General features: G+C 36.1%; 1 protein-coding gene across 2 annotated transcripts in view; it reads right to left on the bottom strand.

Annotated features, from left to right (window-relative positions):
* Positions 1-2,870: 2,870 nt before the first annotated feature.
* Positions 2,871-16,786, bottom strand: part of LOC126458380 (uncharacterized) — a 71,345-nt gene continuing 57,429 nt past the window's right edge. For both annotated transcript variants that reach the window (XM_050095362.1, XM_050095372.1), the window contains exons 4-5: positions 5,295-5,560; positions 2,871-4,096 (exon numbers count right to left, since the gene is read on the bottom strand). In XM_050095362.1, the coding sequence (XP_049951319.1) occupies positions 5,297-5,560 (264 nt within the window). In that variant the 3' untranslated portion in view covers positions 2,871-4,096; positions 5,295-5,296. The remainder of the gene's footprint in view (positions 4,097-5,294; positions 5,561-16,786) is intronic.

Genomic DNA, 16,786 nt, shown 5'->3' with positions numbered 1-16,786 from the left:
AACTTAATGTAAACAGTTGCGACAGCAGTTTATTGTTAACGAAGTATTCCATAGCCTTTGTCCCAAAGCCTTTGACACGTTTTTCTGTTTGTAAGTTCTTACTATCCAAATCCACCTTTTATTAGAACTTTACCACATACTCCACCACAGATTTGACTACATTTCATTGTGCTCTGAAATGAGGACAATTGTCCCTATAAATCCTCCCAATCTCTATCAAAGTGATATTCTGCTGGCTACTCAACTTACAAAATGATCTGCTTCATACTCATGCCATGACTGTCATAAATCCTTTGCAATGTTGGTCATACAGTATGAAATACTCGTATGCAAGACCAGTCCTTTGTAATTGCTCAACAAATTCTATTACCATCCTGTTACAGGAATGTCATACACAAAGGTAGAGCCAACTGTGAAATCAGCCATGTCATATACCAACTTGGCTGCACCTTCTGCACAGTGTTTTTTGTGCTCATGACCAATGAACTACCCACCCAAAGGAATGGATACTGCCAAACTGACGAAGCAGTACACAAATTTCCCTACGCGAGTCATATCCGGCTCTATAGTGCCACTTTTCTGTCCCACTGCCTAACACATATAGACCAAGCATGCCCCAGTCTCTGTCGTGTTCAGCTATAAGATCAACATGAAGACCACATGATGCATGAAAAAGCCTAGACCCTATCACTGAGTGTTATGCAGGGCTGTTCCAATACTTGCAGATCTCATTTATAACTAAAATCTAGCACTGATTGTAATAACATCTACTGTGTTAATATTACGTATGTAGCAACACAGGAAACAGTGTTTCACACAAATTCAGTGGTTATACCCGTAACATTTTGTCAGTTAAAAAAGTAACAAATTTAATAACAGTACTTACAGTTCGAGTGTATATTTTTCCTATGTCCCAGAATTGACATTCATTAGTGTCACCCTAGTTTGTTACACTGGGAATAATCTGTTTGATCATTAATACATGAAGACAATACACACAAGAAAAGTTACCAAAAGATATCTGCTTTACTCCACATCCACCACCACCACCACCACCACCACCACCATCAAAATAATTTAATTGTATATCGAAAAACAGATGTGACTTACCAAACGAAAGCGCTGGCAGGTCGATAGACACACAAACAAACACAAACATACACACAAAATTCAAGCTTTCGCAGCCAACGGTTGCTTCATCAGGAAAGAGGGAAGGAGAGGGAAAGACGAAAGGATGTGGGTTTTAAGGGAGAGGGTAAGGAGTCATTTCAATCCCGTGAGTGGAAAGACTTACCTTAGGGGGAAAAAAAGGACAGGTATACACTCGCACACACACCCATATCCATCCGGAGTGTATACCTGTCCTTTTTTCCCCCCCCCTAAGGTAAGTCTTTCCGCTCCCAGGATTGGAATGACTCCTTACCCTCTCCCTTAAAACCCACATCCTTTCGTCTTTCCCTCTCCTTCCCTCTTTCCTGATGAAGCAACCGTTGGTTGCGAAAGCTTGAACTTTGTGTGTATCGATCTGCCAGCGCTTTCGTTTGGTAAGTCACATCATCTTTGTTTTTAGATATATTTTTCCCACGTGGAATGTTTCCCTCTATTATATCCATATAAATAATTTAATTGGATAGATAAAAAACCTACTCACCAAGCAGCAGCAGAACACACACGTAAAAGAAGGTTATAATTAGGTAAGCTTTTGGAGCCAGTAGCTCCTTCAGGCAGAAGGTTTGAAGGGGAAGGAAGAGGAGTGTTGGTCTAGGAAAAGTGGTAGATACAGGAAAAGTCGCCCAGAACCACGGGTCAGGGGAGACACCAGATGGGATGAGAAGACAACCACAAAAATTTATGAAATATCTGCAATAATTAAAATATATTTTTGGCATGTGATATACAGCCAAAATGACCGCGCAAATTACAACAAGCTGTTACATCTGTGTTTGTTGAAAACTGCAGTTGCTACTTGAACATTGTAATATCAGTTTCGTAGGCTTTGTCAGCTTACAATGTAACTATTACCTTTCAACATAACCTTGATCTTGGTCTATGGTACAAACCAGTGTGTCACCACAATTTTCATTACAGACAAGTAGTCAAAATGCCAACCCACAAATAACCCGAGAGGGGATATTTCAGTTTCAGTCCTTGACATACAGCACTGCTCTTCTTCACCCCCCCGGTTACTTAAAACCATCTTTCATTGGCTACACAAAACTGATTCATCATCAACCTGTATGCCAAAGAAGAAAAATGTTTTGGCTGGCACTGCCCCTGACCTAGAGTTGTGCTGTTATAATCATCAAAAGTTAAAACTATAGTGCAGGACTTGGTTTCAACAGCCTGTTCTGGTAAATTCTGTTAGTACCGAATGTATTGGTTCTGTAGCTTTAACAGGAAAATGGCTCATATTCTTAAACTCACACAGAAAATGTTCAAACTGAGCTAACCAAAGCTCTTGTTGCCATGATTATCAAAATTGTGCAACAAATCTTTACCGAACATTGGACTGACATTTAAGGCTAAAAATGTTACCTCAGCTTGGTAGCTAATAGTGAGCAAGGAGCAGCATCAGCAACTCATGGCAGTGAAAAAAGTGTATTTGCACAAGCTTATTATGTTCAGAAAAAACAGTAATTAAGAGTAGCATCTTAAGGCAAAATTTTTGTATTCTAATGCACTATCAGTTTGACAGTAGAAAGATGTGGTCCAATTGGTTCAGCGTGCTCAAGCTCTAAAGAAAGACTACAAGAAAGTGAACAATGTTCATCCAGTGAAATATTTATTAATACAGACAATCAAGTAATTCATACATAATTTTATTTGTTTACTTAAAAACATAAATGCTATTTTACAATGTGGAATTGTGCAACAGCAACAAAGTTACATCAGGTACATTATAGTTGAGCAAATTTTAACAGTCACGACACTTGCAATTCTGAATACCATTTTTCCATTATAACAATGAACATTTTTAACCATCAAATGTTCAGATTTCTTAAGCAGTGTGGTGTGGTCAACACATTTGCACACTAAAAAAATAATACTTCTTAGCAAATATTAATAAAATAGATAAAAAAATTCAAAATGAAAGATTAGGCACTGACATTGAATGTGAGATCATATATGGTTCACTGAATAACTTAAATATGGAAAAAGGAAGTACTCCATAAGTATCACTGCAGATTACAATCTTGGATGGATTTTTTCCAGTAGTTTGTACTATTAAGGAAATTTACTAATGCATAATTAGAAGTTCTTGTAATTTAGACAGTCCAAAGCAACACTGAAAATTTCTAATGATCATTTGTAAGCCAAAATGTTGTGGAAGTATATCCCAATGAAAAAAAATTCACTTTAAAGGAACTTTACATTTTTTGTACAATAATACTTCATTTTCAGCATAAGTGATACATAGTACATATAGAAGCTAAGCTATTTTGATGTTGAAAACAAAGTCCATCCTCCCACATAAAAACTGTGCCATAAAATTTTCATACCTCATTTAAAATTCCTCCGCAGGAGGCACAAACAAGGGACTATATTAAATAAAACTGCAATGGTAAAAAATCACTGCTGAATTTAAGCCAAATGGCAAGAACTGAAGCACAAAACAAATTAAAAATTTGTACTAACATGAGACTGTATGAACAGGTGTACATTATTATTTCAGAAATGGTTCACTAGACAACATTCTAGTCAGAGTTATGCTTAAAAGGAATAATTCTACTAATTTATTACAATCTCCAATAGTTACAAAACAATTTCTGGCACTAAAAGTTAGTTTAATCTTAATAGTAACTAAATGTTGAAAAATATGTACATATTGAGATAGCACTATAAGGAAAATTACAGGTGATGCAAGATTGTTTTTCCAAGACAGTCAGATGCTACTGAAGAACATAAAATACATACAAGCAATAGCACAGAAGAGAGAGAGAGTAGGAAGAAGTATCTGGATAAAATTTATAGTACAATAAACCTTATGTCTTACTGTAACGTTCCTGTTAAAAACTTAAGATATTCCAGATTGCAGTTACATTCCGCAGTTACTAAATGTTCATTTATCACAGACAATTGAGGTATTTGAAGCCCTCTGAAACAAACAAGAAATGCCTTCAAGAACAGATACATTTTTTCAATGAAAAATGATGCTGATTAAAACATCCACTGAAAGTATTAGAAAAATGAATTGCAAGCTTTTAATATACAATGAAAATTAGAAGTCATTAAACATGGCAATTATCACTTGTAACTGTCAACATTGTTTATATATTGCAAGTGCAGTTTTGAATATTGTTCATTTTCAAGCAAAACTAAACTGCAAATACGCACATAAAAACAATCACCTTTCCAAAATTTAAGCTAGTATGAACAGTATCCAGGCCTCTAAGATCAATATAAAATTATGTCAAAACTGCAATATCATTTTCATTGTAAAGTCTGCTTGATAGTTTCATTTAAACATACGAAAAATGGTGTCACAGTAAACTCTGTTAAAATAAACTACTTTGTACTTCATAATGTATTGCCACTTTTTCCATGTTGGAGTGTGATCAGCATAAAATTACTCCGCTTAGTGTCTTTGACTAGAAGGATAACAACCCATTTACTGCTTTCAGCCCCCCCCCCCCTCCAAACACACTCAATTTAAGTAGTAGTAGTAGTAGTAGTAGTAGCAGCAGCAGCAGCAGCAGCAGCAAACTTCCAGGGTAGCCTAATCCAGAAGATTTTACTTTTCAAAGCCCTTTCAGATCCTGATCTTCCATCAATAGGAAGCACAAATAAAAATTGGTGACTTACTTCCACAAGGGGAAGCAGCACTTATTAGAGAGATAAAGTGTGTCAAAACATTTTGTTCCAGTGGTTAAAAGTGAGGGCTGTAATCCTATCACTAAGTAATTACTCACAGGATTAGTAACTAAGGACTATTTAATGTAAGTGAGACCGTATGAATGTTTACCAAACATATATAAAATAACATGTACGACGTGATGTACATCAAAACTTAACTATTAATGAGAAGAGACTGGGCACTGAATAACCCTGACAAGCCTATTACCTTACATTTTGCTCTCCACAACTGTTTCTTTTAGGAATCCAAATTCATCATCAGAAGAAAATGTGTCTACAGATTTGGATACATTACAGTTTCTACAGCCTCCTTAAACATAACTGGGCATGGTGAATTTAAATGTCACAAAGACCAACTCAAAACAACATTTTTAACTGTCTGAAATCACTATAGTAAGACCACAAGTAACATTCTAATTCTCTACAAGTTCCATACTTACGCTCAAAGTAACAGCTTCCGCAGATTCCTGCGACTGGCGGCACTACCAATACCGTTTCTCATTCTTCTGCAGTGGCTTTGCAACACTGGCAATACTGCTCTACAAGGTTTACCCATATGAGGAGCAGAGTGACAGTGTATGCAGAATTCAAACAAGCAGCCAGGCCTTGAGCAGCGTCCATACCCCTCAGAGCTACTTATGTGAGATGGCAACGAGCATCGAGGGCAGGGCATTAAGTGTTCTCCTTGACTTAGCTTTCCACCCTCCTACAATTATAATCAATTGATGTTAGATTAATACAAATTATTGCATGGCACATTATATTTAGTATATTTATTACTATTTGGTGCAAAGTTAGCACAGTATTGTCAGTTTCAAGTTAAAATTTTTGGTACTTTAATCTGCAATTGCTTAGCTAGAACTTCAATGTTGGGCTTGTCACATCAAACAGTGAGCAGATAAAGAAAATTGAACATTCACATTTGAGTCCAACAACAATTAGAGAAGTAGAAGTACTGAGATCAAGAGAGTGGAATGAATGTCGTCAATCTATATTAACCCCTTTAAACCCCGAGTTATCTACTATTTTATATTCTGACAGAAACTTAAAATCCCGAAAATACTCTGGCAACTTAAGAATACACCTTCGGAAAAACAAAACCTTGCTTATATCTGTCTCGGGAGGAATAAGTAAGTGTTCAGCCTGTGGAGAGCTTTCGGTCCTGCATTTGCAGCCTGGCTGTTTTGTTTTGGTTGATGTGGTTGCCATTAGATACCGTCTTTACTGTGGGCAACTTTGGATACTTGAAAACAACACACACATCTTCAGCTTCTTTCTTGTTTGTTGTTTATCCTTATGGACAAGGCTGTCTGTGGTGATCCTGAGTTTGACACTGAAATTAGCAACTCAAAGTGAAGAAGAATGTGATTTTACTTCACTAATGATGAAGTGACAACAGTTGATCAATTGTGTGACAAGTGCTCGCTATTGGTACGAGATAAAAACATCCACTGTGCTCCAGGCAGCTGCTCTAAGATTTATGTTCACAAGAAGCCATTGTGAAATACGTGGTCAGATTTCATAGCTGCACAGAAACTAAAAGATGACTTCAAGTTTCAGGATATTTTAGACCAAGCGATACGCACAAATATACTAGGGATTTTATTAAAGCCAATATGCAAAAATTTGTAGTTCATTGTTTTGAGCTTTAAAAGCTATCTCTATACATTTGTATGTAATGTCATTCAATAATTAAAGAATATTTTTGGAGCATAATTTGAAAAAATTAATGTTAATGGGTTGAAGAAAGCTTAGCTCTTAACATAACCAGCTCTCCAGACAAAGCTGAAATGTTCAGGAAATAAACTTAGCATAAGCAAACCACTATTTGTAAACTTTTTTATTGCACATTACATTTAATTAGAAAACTTGGTTTATCTATCATTCCTGTTGGTGATGCTCCACGACATCACCATTTCAATTAAGTCACAATCACAAAACCTCTTAGCTTTTTTTGCAATGCCCTTACTGAGAAAACAGTGTTTCTTAGAATTAACTAGGAGAGCACAGTATTATAGATGCATCATATACTAACTGTAAGTGACCAGCAGTAAGGCTAGACATCAAACAAAAATCAAAGGTTGATTCTTGGTTTGGCAAAAACATGAAACCATCACATTAACTTAAATGGATTGATATTTCATAAACCAAACATATTCTTCAAGATCTCATAAATTGTACACGATGAGCCTGGAGGAAAGTTACATGCTTTGAGGGTGATAATGAGTCTAAACAAAAAGCTTCATATGGATATACGCCCTATTCCGAATGGTTTCCGAGATAGAACACCTCACTTTTGTACACTTTTTCCCTTTCTGCAGCCTCTAGTGAAAAATTGTTGCAGCACAAAATTAACTACATTAAATTTCCTACATCACCCCCCCCCCCCCCCCCCCCACACACACACACACACACACACACACACACACACACACACACACACACACACACGAGAGAGAGAGAGAGAGAGAGAGAGAGAGAGAGAGAGAGAGAGAGAGAGAGAGAAGAAGAAGAGAAGAGGTCCTACACCACCAATGTACACTGTAAACACTGACAACAGAAAATAAATAATTTACATTTAATGTATTTTATCTTGGAAACAATTCAGAGTATGGCTTATGGATATGAGGTTTTTATTTAGAATCACTAATACTATTACCCCTGCAACCAAGAAACTTTCCTCTTTACTCGCCCTGTATCTGGTGAAACAGATTATAAAGGTAAACCATCTTTTTGGAACATTAACTCGGAACTGCACTTTTGTGAACAGTTAATTATATCTGAAATATTCAATTCAGCCACTGTTACAACAAAATTAAATTCTTTTAGAGACTTACACATTATGTAATTTAGGCCTGTCAAGTTCAACATCAAAATAAAAACAAACCCCAGAGAAATAAAAGAACTTGGAAGTAAGGTGTACTAGAACAGAATTGAAGAATGACTTCGTAAATGATATAAACTAAACAATGCAAGTTTAAAACAACATTTCGTTTGCTAAATGAAATTTGAAACCTGCTATAAAATGCAAGTGCATTTTATTAACAGCATGAGAGGAATACTAAACTGCCCATTTCACATTGTAAAGCATCAGAGATAGGCTAAATTTCAATTATGAAGTGTACAATACCCAGCAAATATTGTACGATACAATACTGCTTCTGGATCAGTATTCTGTGATACATATTTGGCTACCCAGTGTAAAGACTATAGTTACAATTAGTAGTGTTTAATACAAGCATTGCTGTTGGCTATTGTTTCACATGTAAACATTATCTCATTTTGAAATTGCAAGCAGTAATAATAATTATAATTATAATAATAATAATAATAATAAAAGAAGTTCACCTCAACACATTCACATCTAACTAAATTATTTAACAGTTACATTGCAGACCCATACACATTCCCTGATACACTTACACACGGAATAACATATCTGAAACCTAAAGATCAAGCAGACACAGCGAACCCAGCTAAATATCGCCCCATGCCTACCAACAATATACAAAATATTAACTTCAGTCATTAAACAGAAATTAATGACACATACAACACAGAACAAAATCATAAATGAAGAACAAAAAGGCTGTTGCAAAGGAGCACGAGGATGTAAAGAGCAACTGATAATAGATACAGAGGTGACATATCAAGCTAAAACTAAACAAAGGTCGCTACACTACGCATACATTGATTACCAAAAAGCTTTTGATAGTGTACCCCACTCACGGTTACTACAAATATTGGAAATATACAAAGTAGATCCTAAATTGATACATTTCCTAAACATAGTAATGAAAAATTGGAAAACCACACTTAATATCCAAACAAATTTAAATAATATCACATCACAGCCAATACAGATTAAGCATGGAATATACCAAGGAGACTCATTAAGTCCTTTCTGGTTCTGCCTTGCTCTGAACCCACTATGCAACATGCTAAATAATACAAATTATGGATACAATATTACTGGAACATACCCACACAAAATCACTCATTTGCTATACATGGATGATCTAAAACTACTGGCAGCAACAAATCAACAACTCAACCAATTACTAAAGATAACAGAAGGATTCAGCAATGATATAAGTATGGCTTTTGGAACAGACAAATGTAAGAAAAATAGCATAGTCAAGGGAAAACACACTAAACAAGAAGATTACATATTGGATAACCACAGCGACTGCATAGAAGCGATGGAAAAAACGGATGCCTATAAATATCTAGGATACAGACAAAAAATAGGAATAGATAATACAAATATTAAAGAAGAACTAAAAGAAAAATATAGACAAAGACTAACAAAAATACTGAAAACAGAATTGACAGCAAGAAACAAGACAAAAGCTATAAATACTTATGCCATACCAATATTGACCTACTCATTTGGAGTAGTGAAATGGAGTAACACAGACCTAGAAGCACTCAATACACTTACACGATCACAATGCCACAAATATAGAATACATCACATACATTCAGCAACAGAAAGATTCACATTAAGCAGAAAGGAAGGAGGAAGGGGATTTATCGACATAAAAAACCTACATTATGGACAGGTAGACAATTTAAGAAAATTCTTTCTAGAACAAGCAGAAACAAGCAAAATACACAAGGCAATCACTCATATAAATACATCGGCTACACCACTGCAATTTCATAACCACTTCTACAACCCTTTAGATCACATAAAATCAACAGATACGAAGAAAGTAAATTGGAAAAAGAAAACACTTCATGGCAAGCACCCGTATCATCTAACACAGCCACACATCGATCAAGACGCATCCAACACATGGCTAAGAAAAGGCAATATATACAGTGAGACAGAAGGATTCATGATTGCAATACAGGATCAAACAATAAACACCAAGTATTACAGCAAGCATATTATTAAAGATCCCAATACCACAACAGATAAACGCAGACTTTGCAAACAACAAATAGAAACAGTAGATCACATCACAAGCGGATGTACAATACTAGCAAATACAGAATACCCCAGAAGACATGACAATGTCGCAAAAATAATACATCAACAGCTTGCCTTACAACATAAACTTATAAAACAACACATTCCCACATACAAGTATGCACCACAAAATGTACTGGAGAATGATGAATACAAATTATGCTGGAACAACACCATTACAACAGATAAAACAACAACACATAACAAACCTGACATCATACTCACCAATAAAAAGAAGAAATTAACACAACTAATCGAAATATCCATACCCAATACAACAAATATACAAAAGAAAACAGGAGAAAAAATTGAAAAATACATCCAACTGGCTGAGGAAGTCAAGGACATGTGGCATAGAATAAAGTTGACATTATACCAATTATACTATCAACTACAGGAGTCATACCACACAATATCCACCAGTACATCAATGCAATACAGCTACATCCAAACTTATATATCCAACTACAGAAATCCGTAATTATTGATACATGTTCAATTACCTGAAAGTTTCTAAATGCAATATAACATATACCGTACAGTTAAAAGGAAGTCACGCTTGATCAAGGTCCGCGTCATTTTCCATTTTTAACCAGACATAACGTCTGAGAAAGGAAAGGCTATAACAACAACAACAACAACAACAACAACAACAACAATAATAATAATAATAATAATAATTGCTACTGATGCAAATAACACTATTTCTTTTGTACATTCTCATAGACACTTTACGAGGAACATTAAGATTATTGTTGTTGTGATCTTCTGTCCGAAGACTAGTTTGATGCAGCTCTCCTGTGCAAGCCTCTTAATCTCCGAATAACTATTGCAACTTACATACTTCTAAATGTGCTTGCTGTATTCATCTCCCCTCTACAATTTTTACTCCCCACACTTCCCTCCAATACTAAATAGGTTATCCTTTGATGTCTCAACCAAACCCTTCGTCTAGTCAGGTGGTGCCACAAATTTCTTTTCCTCCTCATTTCTATTTAGTACCTCCACATTAGTACCCATCTAATATCCAGTATTCTTCTGTAGCACCAAAATTTGAAGGCTTCTGTTCTTTTGTTGTCTAATCTTTGTATCGTCTATATTTCACTTCCAGACAAATACTTACAGAAAATACTTCCAAACACTCAACATTAAATTTCTATTCTTCAGAAACACTTCTTGCTATTGTCAGTCTGCATTATATATCTTCTCTACGTTGGTCCTCAGTAATTTTACTGCCCGAACAGTGAAACTCTTTTACTACTTTTAGCATTTTGTTTCATAATCTGATTCCCACAGCATCACCTGATTTAATTTGACTACATTCCATTATCCTCGTTTTGCTTTTGTTGATGTTCATTTTATACCCACCTTTCAAGACAATGTCCATTCTTTTCAGCTGCTCTTCCAAGCCCTTTGCTCTTTCTGACAGAATTACAAGGTCATTGGCAGACCTCAGTTCTTCTCCCTGAACTTTATTTCCATCTCCAAATTTTTCTTTTGTTTTCTTTAATGCTCACTCAGTGTACAGATTTAATAACATCAGGGGTAGGCCGCAACCCTGTCTCACTCCCTGCTCTATCACTTCTTCCCTTTTATACCCCTCCACTCATTAACTGCTCTCTGGTCTCTGTACAAACTGTAAATAGCCTTTCGCTCACTAAGTCATAGGATCAAGTACTGCCTCATGTGAGCTCACATTCCACAGGAATCCAAACTGATCTTACCCAAGGTCCACTTCCAATCATTTTTTCCATCATTCTGTATGGAATTCGTGTTAGTATTTTGCAACCACGACTTATTACACTGACAGTTTAATAATATTCAAACCTATTGGCAACTGCTTTCTTTGGTATTGGAATTATTACATTCTTCATGAAATATGAGGGTATTTTGCCTGTCTCACACATATTGCATATCAAATGAAAGATGTTTTGTCATGGCTAGCTCTCCCACAGCTATCAGTAGGTCTGGCAGAATTTTGTCTACTCCCAGGGCCTCGTTTCGACTTAGGTCTTTCAGTGTGCTGTCCAATTATTCTCACAATATCATATCTCCCATCTCCTCTTCATCTACATCCTCTTCCATTTCTATAACATGCCTGCAAGTTCATATCCATTGTGTAGACACACTGCTTTTCAGCTTTCCCTTCTTTGCTTATGACTGATTTTCCACATGAGCTCTTGCTATCCATATAGCTGCTTCTCTTTTCTCCAAAGGCTTATTTAATTTTCTTGTAGGCAGTATCAATCTGAAACTTCCTGGCAGATTAAAACTGTGTGTCAGACCGACTCAAAATCGGGAGCTTTGCCTTCCGCAGGCAAGTGCTCTACCGACTGAGCTTCCCAAGCACGACTCATGACCTGTCCCCACAGTTTTAATTAAAGTTTGCAGGAGAGCTTCTGGGAAGTCTAGCAGAATTAAAGGTTTGGGATTGGGTTGTGAGACATGCTTGGGTGGCTCAGTTGGTAGAGCACTTGCCTGTGAAAGGCAAGGATCCTAGTTCGTGTCTTGATCTGGCACACAATTTTAAATGTGCCAGGAAGTTTCATAACAGCGCAAATTCCACTGCAAAACGAGAATTTCATTCTGGAGTATTTATCTGCCCTCTAAATCCTTAGATTTGTCCTCTAGCCATTCCTGCTTAGCCATTTTCCACTTCCTGTCAATATAATTTTTTTGACATTTTTATTCCCTTCCACTTGCTTCATTTACTACATTTTTATTTTTCTCCTTTCATCAAATTTAATATCACCTGTGTTATCCAAGAATTTCACTAGGCTTTGTCTTTTTACCTGTTAGATCCTATGCTGCCTTCGTACTTAATCTCTTGAAGAGTCTTCCACTCTTGTTCTTTCAACTTATCCAAGTCCCATCTCCTTAATTTCCTACCCTTTTTGCAGTTTCTGTATTTTTAATCTAGAGTTCATAACTAATAACTTGTGGTCAGAATCAAAATTTGCCACTGGAAATGTCTTTCAATTTAAAATTTTATTCTGAAATCTCAGTTTTACCATTATATAATCAGTCAAACTTTCCACTGTCTCCAGGTCACTTCCACATACACAACTTTCTTTCACGAGTGAAACCAAGTGTTAGTCATGATTAAACCCTGCTCTGTGCAAAATTCTAAGTGGCTTCCTCTTTCATTCCTTATCACCAGTCCATATTCACCTACTACTTTTCCTTCTCTTCCTTTTCCTACTATTGAATTCCAGTTCCCTCTGACTATTAAATTTTCTTCTCCATTAATTATTTGAGTAATTCCTTTTACCGCATCATACATTTCTTCAGTCTCTTCATCTGCATAGCTAGTTGGCATATAAATTTACTATTGTGGTATAGTCTGTCTGTAAACACAAGAGCAAGCAGCACTTTTGGTGGGGAAGGAGCCTTTCCCGGAAGAACGCTGCCACCGGACTACAGGGGCACCCTAAATCTGTTGCTCATTACCTGTCCAGCGGTGTATATCCGAGTGCAGTGATATACGTCGTTTCTGCTCGTGGTATCAGTTGCCAGTGTCAGTTAACTTTGTATACTTACTGATATACTTCGATATCTGGAAGTGATGGATAATCATCTAGCATTGCAAGAAAATGTGCAGAATACGAAGAAGAGGAGGTATTTGCGGAGCAACGAGCTTTCGATCGTCTCTAAGGATAGTACAGTGTATGTTAAAGAGGCGACACAAAAAGAACTGTTGGCTAATATTACCAATCCCAATCAAATGGTTGCAATTTATGAAAACGTCGGCCTCGTCCAGTAGGACGCATAATGAAGGAACGTGAAAATAAGCCGCATGGTTTACTGGTATCGCCATGAAGGATATCTAATAATTTTGGAAGGAAACCCATTGTTATAGACAGTTTCAAGATCACGTAAAACCTTTGATGCTTATGGGACACTAAATCTCTATCTCTGCCACTATTCACCTGATTCTACGACATATTGCTTAAAACATGTGCGCAATAGCTATTATAAACACTGCTGAAATTTCCTTCGAAACACGTAACCCAATTCTGGACATATAAGCAGAAAGCTTGACATACGAGGTGCGTTTACACATTAATTTTTATTTTTTGGTAAGAACTTTATTTGTTAATCTACAGCAATGTTACACTTTTCAAAATAATCCACATTACATACTATACACTTATGCCAGTGCATTTCCCAGTCCCCGAAACACTTTAGGAACTGTTTCTTCGGGATAGTTTACAGGTCTTTTAACTGTGCATTTTTAATCTCATCCATACTTGTAAAACCGCTGCCCTTTAAGACCTGCTTTGAAATGTTTATACCACTTGTATGCCCTTTGTTTTTCATAACAGGCTTACCAAAAGCAATATTTAACAATTCTAAAAATTTCACACACTTTATTCCATTCTTACAACAAAATTTAATACAGGTTCTCTCATCTATTTTTATAGAAAACAAATAATCGTTGATGCTAGCAAAACACATGTAACCTTTTTGACAGCTCACAACAGAGTGAATACCCAATATGCATAACATTGTACACATACTTTTGAGACATGTTTACGAAGACTGTGACAAAAAGTAGAGCAAATCTGACTACTACAACACACAAAATTATAAATTTCTGCTTAATTTTTAAACACTCTCCGTGTTGCAAGAATTGTTAAGTTTCAATACAGTCCTTCAAAGAAAACTTCTACCTTTCAGTAGAAACAGAAAGTAAGAACAAGCCTTAAATTCTACAGATTGATTGCATCACATGGTGTTCGTATTACGAATAGCAATGGAGGAACATACATTTGCATGAAAAGGCATTCAGTTCTGTTTGTAGTAGAATCCTGATTTCCATTCTTCTGTTCATATTATTTACTCTATAATGCTGTGTTTCGGAAGAACATATCGTTTTTTGTATTCTTTATGGTCTTAATGCATTTGTCTAAAAATAAACGCAGCAGAGACGTATCTGTACACAGTGTCACCACAGATTTAAAGCGCGCGCCGCGGCAGAGCCGGCACAACGTTGTGAAACGGCCTGTAGAAGCCCGTTGTGACGTTGCTGGGTTGGCAGAGTGGGGACACGCTCGCTCGCTCTTCAGTTTACTGACAGACTGTAGGTGTGGGTTTTGTATCTATCTTTGCTACAATAAAGCATTCACTATGTTGTTCACAGCCGATTGCACACATTCCTATTTTCTTATTCATTATTAAACCTATTCCTGCATTACCGTTATTTGATTTCGTATTTATAACCCTGAATTCACCTGACCAGAAGTCCTGCTCCTGCTGCCACTAAACTCCACTAATTCCCACTTAAAAGAACCATTACAGCTTAGTACTGAAATGTTACAAGAGTATATAATCATTATAGACAATTCTTTGTTGTGGTCAAATGCTGTACAATTACATGATCACATGAATATCTTTAAACATACTGATGTAGTTGCCCAAACTTTTGTTACATTTCAGAATAAAAACTTTTACATACACAATGTGATACAGCCACACACATGGAAGTAATTATTTCATTAAGCACTTGTTATAATCAATAGAAGCATTTCTTTTGTTATTTTTGAGTACAATGTATTAAATATGTTTTGTATGTTTAACATGCACTGTTTTATTGGAAGTATCCATACACCTATTAGATGACATTAATACAATTATTATGGGGTGTGTCAACCCTCCACCTTTGTGACGGCTAGAAATTTACTAAGAATACTTTAAAGTGAGGTGTCAATGTATGGAGGAATAGCACTCCATTCTTTCTGAGCCAAAAGCACAGTAGATAATAATTTAAGATACTGAGGTATGGAGCAAAATAGACATTGTAACTCATCCAAAATGCCTTCACACTGTACAACCACCTCATCTTTTAATGGCCATCATTTGCAAAACCAACAGCAGAGTACATTCTCTAGGCATTCACAAAACCTGCACCTTTCCATAGGATTGGTATGGGGTATAGTACGATTCATTACTCCACAGCATTCTTTTTCAGACATCCACTGCCCATCATTCTTTACACCCCCTGAAGCATCGCTTAGCATTTACCTCAACGATAAGTTGCTCAACCACTGTGCCCCATTCTTTTTAACTCCCTACACATATCCAGTGTGTGCTGGACTGGTGGTAGCACTTTGGAACTCCTGAGTGATTCCTTCCACCAAAGTCATACAATATTTTAACCCCCCCCCCCCCCCCTTTACAGAAGGTCTGCCTGGTCTTAATCTACCTGTGGTTGTTCCTTTATCTTCACAATAACGTGAACAGTCAATTTTCGCAGCTTTAGAAAAGTTTAAGTGTTCTTGTTAAATTTGTTACTCAGGTAATATCCAATAATTAGCCCATGTTTGAAGTCACTGAGCTCTCTTGACTGGCCTGTCCTGCTGTCATTGCTTCTCAGCTAACAACACAATACTTCTCCTCACCTCCTTTTACACTGACAGGTCTGCTTCTCATGACCTCCAGTGATCAATTTCACTTTAAATACGGGTGCCCAGGTACTTTTGATCAGATAGTGTATAGCAATAAATGATCATCATCCTAATTATTTTGTAATAAAGGAGGCACTTTGAAAAATACATTGTTCAATGTTTTTCTTTCAAACTATTTTCTCTTATTCAGTCTATTAATACATAATGAGTGATATACAAATTTCAGAAGTTATTAAAATTTTAGTTAGACTTTTTCGAGTTGAAACTTATTGTGTATTTAGTCATCAATATTTTGAACGTAAAAATGCATCAAGTTTCGCTAAAAATATTTTCTTTAAAATGAAATTATGAACTTGCTGTGTAAAGACCATTAATGCATAAAATTTGTACACAGATACAGGTTAATTTTATTAAAATTAATATACCCAATTTGAAACTTTTTTTTACTGGAGTTAAGACAGTTTTTTCCCCAATGATATTTTGTTTATAAAATTATGCGCAATAGAAAGTGCAAATTTCTGAAACAATCCATTATAAATGTGAAAAT

This window comes from Schistocerca serialis, chromosome 1 (assembly GCF_023864345.2).
Source record: "Schistocerca serialis cubense isolate TAMUIC-IGC-003099 chromosome 1, iqSchSeri2.2, whole genome shotgun sequence".
Classification (NCBI taxonomy): Eukaryota; Metazoa; Arthropoda; class Insecta; order Orthoptera; family Acrididae; genus Schistocerca; species Schistocerca serialis.
The sequence above is the reverse complement of the archived record's forward strand: the minus strand, read 5'-3'. Positions and strand labels throughout refer to the sequence as shown.